This window comes from Alligator sinensis, unplaced genomic scaffold (genome assembly GCF_000455745.1).
Source record: "Alligator sinensis unplaced genomic scaffold, ASM45574v1 scaffold1133_1, whole genome shotgun sequence".
NCBI classification, from domain to species: domain Eukaryota; kingdom Metazoa; phylum Chordata; order Crocodylia; family Alligatoridae; genus Alligator; species Alligator sinensis.
Window position 1 is genome coordinate 1,492,499 of NW_005842285.1, and position 11,080 is coordinate 1,503,578.

Below are 11,080 nucleotides of genomic sequence, written 5' to 3' on the forward strand. Positions count from 1 at the left end.
AAGTGCCAGCTCCCAGGAGTGGGTCTGGGCAAATGGTATGAAGGGCAAGGCTGGCTGGCTTGGTCAGCATAGGGCGTGCAAGACTAGATGGGCTATTTCCAGGCACAGCCAGTGCTCGGAGGAAAAGTCAGTAGGAAGTTGCACTGGCATGAGTGCCCCCAGGAAAGGGGCCGCGGGGGAGCAGCAGAGCCAGGACGCACAGGGAGACGCCCAAGGTACAAGATAAGGGAATGCAGTGTCAGAGCACGTTCAGGAAGGGAACAGGGAGGAAACAATTCTCCGCAGCAAGCTGGATAAGCAAAGCGAGGCTGAGAGCTGTAGTCTAACACCATGTCCTCAGCCAGGAGCATTCATCATCATTTCTGCCAGCATCAAATACCTTCCTCTACACGAATGCATTTGATAGCCATGTTGATCCAAGACAAAAAGAAATGCAAAACTCTAAAACTCTTGTTTCAGAGATAATACCTTTTATTAAATCAACTGAGATCATTTTTTTGCAATATCTTTTTCTGCAGACAAGGATCTTTGGGCGAATCCGATATCTTTTATTAGACCAACTTAAATAGTTGGAAAAAATTTTTAGCAAGCTTTCAGGTTTAAAAACCCTTCATCAGGCCAAGGAGGTCTCTGCAGACCAACTTTTTCTGCCAGCTTTTAGGCATGCATGTCCTTCCTCGGGCTCAGGTAAAAATCAAAGATGATAAGAAGTCCCCATAGGTAAAAAATAGACTTCATTTTTGCACAGAGGAAGCTGAAGGTGGAAGTCTGTTCCTCTGGGTCCAGCTTTTGGGCTCTCACGCCCTTCCTCAGGGAAAATTAAAGATAGTACAAGTGTCCCCAGGTAGAAAAATAAACTTCATTTTACACAAAGGAACCTATGGGGACTTGTACTATCTTTAATTTTCCCTAGGCCTGAAGAAGGACGTGTGAACCTGAAAGCTTGCAAAGAAAGATTTTTTTTTTGCATTTTCTCAGTTGGTCTAATAAAAGGTTTCATCTCTGAACCAAGAGTTGTAGAGGCTTGCATTTCTTTTCCTCTACAGGACTGGTTTTATTAAGGTCCCATAACAACTTTGCAAACACCAATGTGGTGGACACCTCGGAGAGTCCCACAGATGCTCAAGTATCAGACCATCTCACTAGAGCCATGTAATCTTGATGCAAACCAGGGAAATGATTCCTGAGACTCCAGTCTCTTTGTCTGCTCAACAAGAGGTGGGGTTATCCACTGCCACCCAGTGTTAGAAAGTCTCTTTGACAGCACACGACTCTGGAAACCCTTCTACCAGGAGCACATGTTCCAATTACTTTGTGTAGCGGCCTTCGGTGACGTGAAATATTTCAGGTCAAGCAACAGCATTTTGAGAGCACGCAGCACAGGGCAAATAGGCTGGATCTTTGCTTCTCCTATTACTTTGTGCTGTATAAAGTAGTCATGGACAATTGCAGGCCCTCCCCATCCCTGCTGTCTTTAACAGGCTGTTGCTGCTGCAGACAAATTCCAGCTCAAGTTCCTTGGTTGCTAGTAGATTTTCAAAGCAAACGAGCAATACCTTGCCTGGGCTTCCTACCCTCTGACCGGTTTTCGAACACCCACCTTAAGGCTGCTTTCAAGCTCTTACCTGAAAAAGTAACTAGTTAAAATACAGATCACAAATCCTTTCTGTTTAAAATTAATGTTGCTGTGCAAAGCCAAAGGAACACATTAGCACTAGTGTGTTACGTGATAGGAAGGCACGCTTCTGCTATTAAAGAAGGAAAGTACAGTTGGGGATTGTATCAGGCCAGCGTGCTCTTTTCCCCAGAGCTGCCTTTTGTCCAAGAAGTCAACTGCTTGAATACACATCCAGCCCCAGGCTTAATTGCTAGGAGATATCAAAGGGAATCAGCTGACTAGTCACTAAGCACAGGCTAGCAGCTGGAGTTAGTCCTCATTTGTGTGACTGTTCGAATCACAAGGCTGTCAGAAAATTATCAAACTTCTCTTGGGCTGCTAGGCAGCCCCAGAGTAGCATGGACCGTACCCGACTGGCTCCAAAATTGGCCTGGGGTTTCCTCTAAAATATTCCGCTGAACTGGACCTAGAGCTTATAACACTGTAACAGGAGGAGCATCTTTGTTCAAGCAACAAGCGGTCACGGCCAGGTATATTTTGTTAAGGTTGCAGTGATGAGCAAAATTTAAACATGACCCGTCACTACAGCTGTTTCTACAAGGGGCAGAGTACAGGGGATTCAACACACCTACAAGGTAAAATACCCCACCTAAACACAGTTTAGTACCAAGGGGCCTTTTAAAAGGCACAGCCTCTACTTTGATGAGTAGGATTCATCATACCTGACAGGGAAAACAGCTGGAGAACTGGACGTCTCCCCTGCCCAGCTTCAGATCACCCCGTGGGAACACTTCAACAGCCTGTGCCAAAGTAATCTCCCCAGCCCACGATGAGACTAGATGTTAGAGGAGGTCAGGCTGAACTGGCAGTCACCCCAACAGCTGTGCCAGGCCTGCTCACTCCCAGCATTGCACACTTCGCTGGAGCCAGTGTCAGATTGAAGAGTTCCCATGCATCTGTGACAGATGAGGCCAGCTTATGACAGCTTAATTCTTTTTGCAGCAGTCAAGCCAGCCTCCGTGCCCTCTGCCATCAAAACAGGAACCACGCCATTCGCTTGGGAATAAGCTCCCACAACTCACAGGCATAGTGTATCAGTGCAAAACTAAACACACCATGCATAGTAACCTGCTTCGGAGCAGCAGAGGCAGAATTTATTTCCCCCAATAAAGAGGTACAAAACCCTTATTCTGCAGATGGCTTCATTTAGGCACAGAGCAGTTAAATGAGTTGCCCAAGGCCAGACTGGAAGAGCTGCAAGTACAACCTCCAAGTCTTCCACTCTGGTTCAGGTCTTAGCCACGCTCGTCCCCAAAAGGAAGAGACACCTGTATCACCAAGGGCAAGAGCAGAATTTTGCCCATTCTCTAGATGGGAACGGATTACATCTAGGCTATGACCCCTTCAAAGCAGGACTCAGCACTATCCACTGCCTGGACAGAACTCACCGTCCTACTTCCCAGTGGTGAAAAATGCTTACGGGAAACAGAAAAATAAATCACAGATTTTGACGTATTCTTTTACATATAATGACAAAACTACACACTTCAGGAAGACAACCAGTACATTGCTTCTACTTGCTTGTTGAGCCGCCCGTAGGCTGATGCTAGTTCTTAAAGTATGTTGAACAGCAGGAAGTTGAAGTTCCTTTCAGAAATGCTTGTGCTAACGAGTGGTTAAGGCACAAGGTCTGGGTTCCACTTGCAAAGAGCCTGAAGCTTTGGCTAAACCAGTGGGACTCATGAATGAGAGGACTGCTCCATCCCGGTGGGAAGCTGGCTCACTGCCGACAGAAACAGCAGTCTCTCTCTAAAATGTTTATAAAAATACATCACATCGTTACAGCTCTTTACAATGGTAAACCACACTGCCAGCACCAGGTCTGGAGGCGGGCTGGAAAGCACCAGGGATTTCTTTGCACTAATAAGATGCAAGGAGCGAGGTGCGTGGCTAACTTGGGGACAGAGCAGGCAGGGCAGGGGACTGGCATTTTCATTCTGTCAGACAGGAGAGGTCCCAGGATTTTCCAGCTACAGGCTCCCTGCTAGAAGGGCTGCTGCTCCCCTCGGTGCCAAAAGACTGGGATCCCCTGAAAATGCATGGAGGGGGAGCCCCCTACACACAGGCTGCGAACCTCTAGCCCAATCAAATGGAGGGAGGTCAAACCAGCAAAACCTACAAGCACCCCTGGCTTCCCAATGGCCCTTTGGGTAAAAAAAATAAAAATAAAAAAAATACTTGGCTACTAACAGGGGAGGGTCATGTTTATTTCCGTTTCTTCAGGTTCCCTTTTCTCTTTGCTGGTGTCCTCTTCAGCCTGGCAGTCACGCTGGGTGGGGGCAGCTTGATGGTTATTTCACTGTCATCCAAGTCACTTTCTTGGGACTGAGATTTCCGACGACTGAGGACTGTGGGGGTGCAGACCGGGGTGGGATCCTGGGTAAAGCGAGCGAGACACTCAGCATTAGTAACAGCATTCAACAGGTGCTACCAGTGGAGCCCAGCTCCTTATACGTCAGAAACAGCGAGTGCAACGAGTTTCTAACCTGGAAAACTCTCTCAACAGGTTCACGGTCTGTTCTTGCAGATTATGGCAGATTTGCACCCCAGTGGCACTGTATTAAAACAGGGAGTTCCCAGCACTCATCTTTATTGCTTAATACACATCTTGCTAATGCACACCCAATCCTGGCCCGATTATGTGGCTGTACAGGACAAGCCTGGGGAACTGCTGGAGCTTGTTCCTCTGATCCCAAATGTCAGCACTCTGCTCTCCAGGCACGGCTGGCCCCTGGCAGCTGCAGGAAAGGAGTAGGACATGCAATGCGCAAACAGTCCACTGACGAGTGACAGCAGAAAGCTGGACAATACCTCCATGGACAACACTCTCAGACCACAACACAGACAGGCACCTCAGGCACGCAAGCTGGATGGTCCCAGCTGCACTGATTAATTCATGTAGCCGATGAGGGCTCCCAACATTTTCCAAGTATGATGCCGAGAGGCTGCAATGACTGGGAGCAGGCTGCCTGTCTAACATCCAGTGGGCTGGCTCAGCCGCATCTGCTTCCATTTGGTGCTGACTTTCTCAATCCTGCAAGCGCAGCTGCAGCTCACCCCTATGCTGCTGAATGAACCAGAAGAGAGATCTGGATCTCCCTGGGCAGCCCCACAGGGGCTACAATTTTAGAGATGTCCTCCAAGGCAACTGATGACTAGGGGATGCCAGGGATGAGGCCCAATGCTGGGCACACAAGAAGCAAAATAAGAAGGCCAAGAATTGCAGTAGGGCCAGAGCCTGGACTGCCAGCAATGAGCTCAGAGATCCCGGTGGCAACTAGAGACTTCACACCTCATGACAGGCGCACGCGACTGGTGACATGCCTTTCTTGCTTCTGTCTAGACATCACAAGCACTGAGCAGACTGAAAAACAACCCCAAGGGATAGCCCTGTATTCCAGAAGGCCTGAGCAAGGCTGGGCTTTTCCTGGTGGCAAAACTGGCTGCTCTGGAAATCGCACAGCACGATCCCCAGGGCCTGCAGCATTGTGGGGAATTGTCCTATTGTCCCCACCCCACCCTCAATCTGTGCACTAACAGCCAAGAGGGTGGAGTGGCACAGAACTAGGACATACATACACATGCTCATCACCACCAAGTGGGAAGCCCATGTCCCTACATCCATCCATCAGCTCCTGCCTCGTGGCCTACGCCGACCAGGACACACACTACTGCCCGAGGCTCCCAGCTGACAGCTCCTGTCTACCACTGATCTTCAATACCAAAACTACTCCCCTACTGAAGTGGGGGGGACAAGCTGAGGTTGCAAGCTTCCATGTGGCAATCATCCACTGACAGGGGTGCTCTCACCTGGATGCCTGAAAGCTAGAGCTGGAGGGAACTCAAGATGCCAGTGAAGCTCTGGCATCACTGCTGACTGCCCCAGCTTTACACCATGATCGAGCCCCAGCACTGGGTGCCCCAATCTGTGCTGGCAAAGCCTGCAGCCAGTCAGTCACTCTGTGCTTGCTGTAGTCATGGCTGCCCACTCTCCCTGCATCTGAGCATTGTGACCCTGCAAGTACAAAGGAGCTCCAGGTCCTGTCATTAATGTGGAGTGGTGCTGCTCTCTTGTGTCCATGTTTGCAAAAGCAAGTGTGGAAGTGGCCTGAAGAAGCAGTGGCTTGTGGGATGGGGGATAGAGACATCAATTTGGGGTGAACTCCCTGAGAAGACTGAAGGCTTCCCACTATGTGCAAGGCTCTAGCTCCACAAGAAAATGCAGCTTGCGGGGCACAGAGGTGGCTACTGCAATGCAGAACAAGGCTGCAGGCCAGCAGCATAAGCAGGCTGCTCAGATGCCAGCACTTCTCACTCGTGAAAGCTTTCACCACTAACCAAGGCAGCTTCCCATTAGCAAGTGGCCACAGGCTCATGAAGGTAACGCCAACAAACCCAAAACAGCCAAGCAAATGCCTCGAATACACATACTGCTGCCTGTCACAGGGCTTAGGGAACACACCCTCTCCCTTTAAAAACAGCTGTTTAAACTCACCTGGCTGTTCACGGAAACGTTCAAGTTTGACTCTGATTTTGAAACTTTCTTCCTTTTCTGCCGAGGTATTCCTGCAGCCTGTGGGAGCGGAGGAAGGGAGTCATGACATGGAACTGCATGCAGAACGAGGATGGGGCTTTCCTAACCTGGCTTGTAGACGGTCCTTCATGATTACAAAAGCTTTGCTGCACTAACAGATGGGAGCTAGCAACAGAAGCAATCAGATTCAGGCTCTATGCAACCCATAATCAGAGCTAAGAGAAGCCTTCTGGTTTGCTACACCTTTTGCCAAGGGGGCCAGAGGGGAAGGATAAGACCACGTAAGTGTTGGCCTGATTTGGATGAAACTTGCAGGAATGGCAGCCCCTTCTGAGGACACAAAGCCTGCTGAGTTTCAAGGAGATCGGTGCAGGGGTTTCAGGGAAACTGCACCTCAAAGTCTTGAAAGCTAAAAACTCATGTCACGTGTATGTGTTAAGCCACAGTGGGTTCAAAACTGCAGGCTTGCTAGCCCCTGCTGAGGCCACGAAGCCTGCCAAGTTTCAGGGAGATATGTGCAGGGGTTTGGGGAAAACTGCACCTCAAGGTGTGGACAAGCAAAACTTGTGACGTGGGTGACACTGTGTGTGTTAAGGTGCACCCTCACCCAACTGACACCAAGGCAGAAAGCAGGGCAGTTCAAACAATGCTACCTTTGATGCAATTTTTCCATCCCTCCCCCAGAGCACTGGGATTGGAAGGGACCTCAGGAAAGGATGACAGTCACTGGCCAGCTACGCAGTCAATGAGAGCACCCCCTTCCCCACTTTAGTTTCTGTTTCCCTGCAGGCAAGCCCAGCTTGAGCTTCGAAACATTTCGAAAAATTTCAAAATGTTTCGACTTGCCTCATTTTGAGGCTGTTTCGAAGCTCTCTGTTTTGTTGCGATTTTGCTGTTTCAAGCTCGAAACAGCGCCGAAACGAAACTGCCGGCAAAATTTTGCACAGCCCTAGCGCTCAGGCATTACAGCGCAGTCTCTAAGCTCTTCAGAGACAACCAGCACATAGCAACAGAAATCAAAGATTAGTTTTTGAGTCTGCCACAGCCTTCTCTAAGAAAGAGCAGTGTCACTGAAATTGCACCGACCAAATGAGGCAGCGATGCCACACAGGGCATTTACACACATGCGGTGAGCCCTGCTCTGACGTGCTGGAAATTCAGCGCATTGGAGGAGATTTGATTAAGTCTACCAGACTGAGTCTGCTGGAGCACGTAAATTGACGCGCTCTGGCATACTTGTGCATCACGTGCAACAGCGGCGCAGCACGTCTCCATGCTGAGAGAACAGCAGCAGTGCACTTTGAAATAAAACACATTCAGGGAGCTTTATTTCAAAGCGCACTGCTGATACACGTGGTATACGGCTCGCTAATTAAAGGCACCTGTAGCCACATCGACGCCACGTGTAAAAACGCCCGTAGTGATTCATGAAAGCTCTCACGGGCCCCTTAACACCTACTTAGTCGCTGCCCTGTTGCTAGATTACTCCCCACCCCCATACTTTCTCCTTGGTGTTCCAGTCTTGGGCACAAACTGCATTTACTTACAAATCCAGGAAAGTCGTAATCTATGCCTTTCTCGGCCAGACGCTTGCGTAACATTCTTTCCTTTCTAAGCAGCCTCTCTGTCATCTTTTTCTTGTCTTTGAGCGATCGCTGCTTGTTATACCGCTTGACTGCTGGACGCGATGGCTTCCTAAAATTAGTCTCACTGCCTTTGAAAAGGTTTTCGTGGACTTTTTCAGGTGGCATGAACTGACCTGGGACAATCAGACATCCCCAAGTTAGAGAGAAGCCATTCATTTTTGCCTAAATTATATTAATAAACGTCAATCACTATTGTACATAGACCCGCTGTAGGTTGTGTTCTATACTGATACTCAGTAACTGTTATCCACCCACTATGCACCAGCATTACGTCAGCCTAGCAAAAGGTAACCTCCCTTAGTCATTTTTACGGATAGCCACGGCGTGGAGCGGCAGGGGATTCAGAGCACTGGGCTCTCCAAGACAGCTTGATTTTCACCTGCAGTTCTTACTGTTTTCAAGAATGGTATGTGCTTAGCTCAGCATCTCTGAATATCTTGCCAGCTGTGCTGAGTTTTTAACCCACCCACCCATAGTAAATCTATGTAATTAAATAATAGTGGTTGCAGCAGAGCATGGGTAGAAAAGAGTTTCTATCCAAATGAACGTTTCTATGTGGAGTGGTTTTATACTATGAAAGACAACAGAGGTCCCATCACTAGGACTTGAAATGCTGTTCTAATTTTTTTAATTTAAATTGGAAAGTGGTAGGAAATAAAAGAGCACCAGAGGCACCCCCATGCGGGAGAGATCCTCATAGAGAAAGAAACCAAGCAAACCGGGGCGTCCATATGAAAAATATTCTTGCGCTACAACTCTAATGTTGCAGTGAAGAAATTCCCAAAGTGTCCAGAAAAAATACCCACATGTGCAACGAATACATTCCCTCCCACAACAGGTATCGGATATACATACTCACACTTCAGAAGCCTTTCACAGAAGAGGTAGTTGTTCATGGTATCTGCCACAATCTTAGCAACGTCATCGGACTCAAACTCTACAAATGCGTAGCCTTTACAGCTTCCAGTCTGCAGACGACAACAACAGTATCAGAAAACTAGAGGAGTGTTTAAGCGCCAGATGCCAAAACAACTCTAGCTGCTGCCTTAGGCTTCAAGGGGTCACGTTCTGTTCTCAGAGAAACAAAAACAACTCCAAGCCCTCGGTATAAATTGTACCTGTTTTAGGTCAGTCTCTAATCCCACAAGTAACAAATATGTTCACGTTACATCATTTCCAAAAACATGACTCAACTCTTCTATTTTACTGCGTATCTGTGACCAGCTAAAGTTTATGCCACCAAGTGAAGAGCTGTTGCCTCGCTGATGATGTAAAGAATGAAAACACAAGCATCTGTAGAAACGCGGCTCATTAAATGCAAGCAAAGCAGTCAGAAAGCTCAGGGATCCCATCGCTCCACCATGCTCTAAGTCTTGCAGTGAATTTTGACCGCTCTGATAACGTCCCTCAGTGAAGTGAATCTGGTTGCGAAGAAAGGTGCCAGAGTTATGAGACTGGAAGAGCAGAGACGAGAACGAACTTCAGAGAAAACAGAGAAAAAGCTAACACTGAACAGAACGGTCACGTCCAACCGGGGAAACTTATGACGGTGAAAGCAGAGCAGGAGAGACAAGAAGCCAACTAGCCACGACTGAAAGAAACCTGGGGGTAATAATAGACCACAGCATGAACAGGAGCCGGCAGTGCGATGCTATAGCCTGTACGGCAAACAATACCCTGGCGTGCGTCAATCAATGCATCTCCAGCAAAGCCAAGGAGGCGATTCTTCCGCTCTACTCGGCACTGGTGAGACGCAGCTGGAGGACTGCGTCCAGGTCTGGGCGTTGCGCTTCAACGGGGACATGGAAAAGCTTGAGAGGGTCCAGAGAAGGGCTACTCGTATGATCAGACTTGCACGGCAAGCCATACGAGGAAAGGCTGAGTGACTTAGGCCTCTTCAGCCTAAAAAGAAGGCTGAGAGGAGGCTTGGTAGCAGTTTACCACTGCATCAGGGGAGTATATCACGGGCTCAACAAACAACTGTTCACCAGGCACCCTTGGGGGAAAACAAGGAGTAATGGCCACAAACTCCTGCAAGACTCATGCAGGCTTAACAGTAAGAAAAATTTCTTCACATTTCGGGTGTCCAGACTGTGGATAAGCTCCCTCCAGAGCTGGTGCAATCGCCTGCCCTGGACATCTCCAAGAGGAGACTGGACGGTCACGTCGCTGGGGTCTCCTGACCCGTTATCTTTCCTGCCTGGTGCAGGGGGCTGGACCCGATGATCTTGCGAGGTCCCTTCCAGCTCTTTCCAACCTCTGAACCGAGCCAGCGAGCTACGGCAGCAACAGAGAACACAATCGTAGGACAGGAGCGCCACAAGGGACCTCAGGAGGTCACAGCTAGTTCAGCGTTTGCTCCCCCGTGGGTCACGACCCAAAAGCGAGTTGCAAGAACATACGATTGCGAGCCGGCTTCTAAAGGAGAGTCCATTTTTAAGGGAAAAAAACCCATGGGAACCCGTGGGCTTTCCCCTGCAGCCGGGCAGAGTCCGAGACTGCCCCGCACGTTGGGGGCAGCGGGTCCTGGTAGAGAACAGGTTGAGGCCCGACCGCTGCTCTACCCCGACCCCCTGCCCAAAGCACGTCCTCCCAACCGGGGCTTTGTCCAAACGGCAGAACAATCCAAAAGCTTTTTTCCCACCTTTCTTTGGTTTTACCTTTTTGCTCCTGGCCAAGCGCAGCCTGGTGACGGTCCCGAACTGGCTGAAGTACTCGCGCAGCTGCGGCTCGTAGAGACCCCTCGGGATGTGCCCCAAATACACCACGCCCGGGGTCAGCCTCTCGTGCTGCGGGGACAAGGCCGGGCACGTCAGCAGCAGGCCCCGCCGAGGGAGGCCCTGCAGCCTCCCTCCCCCGCCCTCCCCGCGGGGCGCTCACCTTGGCGGCGCGGACGCGCTGCACCTTGGCCTGGAACTGGCGCTGCAGCTGCGGGGCCAGCGAGAGCAGCGCGGGCGGAGCCGCCACCACTTCCCCGCCGGCCGGCCCCTCGCCACCTCCTCCGCCATGCTGCTCCCGCACGTGCGCACGGTGCCCTCCGCACAAATTCCGCTTCCGGGGTCGTCGCCGGAAGTGCCGCTCTCCACTTCTGGCCACGCCCCCAAGGGATACAAGAGCCGCGGTAACGGTTGTCCGATGACGTCATTGCCAGGCGCGGGGGTGGGACACCTGGTTGCCAGGCAACAGGCAGCGCGCGTGGTGTTGCTGGGCAACGAGCCTCTT

The 11,080-nt window shown here is 50.1% G+C and overlaps 2 protein-coding genes across 2 annotated transcripts in view; one reads left to right on the forward strand and one right to left on the reverse strand.

Moving 5' to 3' along the window:
- Nucleotides 1–3,112: 3,112 nt before the first annotated feature.
- On the reverse strand, nt 3,113–10,855 carry NIFK (nucleolar protein interacting with the FHA domain of MKI67; the record flags this gene model as incomplete). Its single annotated transcript, XM_025209367.1, has 7 exons — nt 3,113–3,427; nt 3,869–4,054; nt 6,174–6,251; nt 7,760–7,971; nt 8,718–8,826; nt 10,519–10,647; nt 10,739–10,855. Coding segments are annotated over 6 exons (816 nt in total), but the record flags the coding sequence as incomplete, so codon positions are not given.
- Nucleotides 10,856–10,864: 9 nt separating this feature from the next.
- Nucleotides 10,865–11,080, forward strand: part of TSN (translin) — a 10,186-nt gene continuing 9,970 nt past the window's right edge. Inside the window, exon 1 of the mRNA XM_025209368.1 lies at nt 10,865–10,979. Coding sequence (XP_025065153.1) covers nt 10,865–10,979 — 115 coding nt within the window. The remainder of the gene's footprint in view (nt 10,980–11,080) is intronic.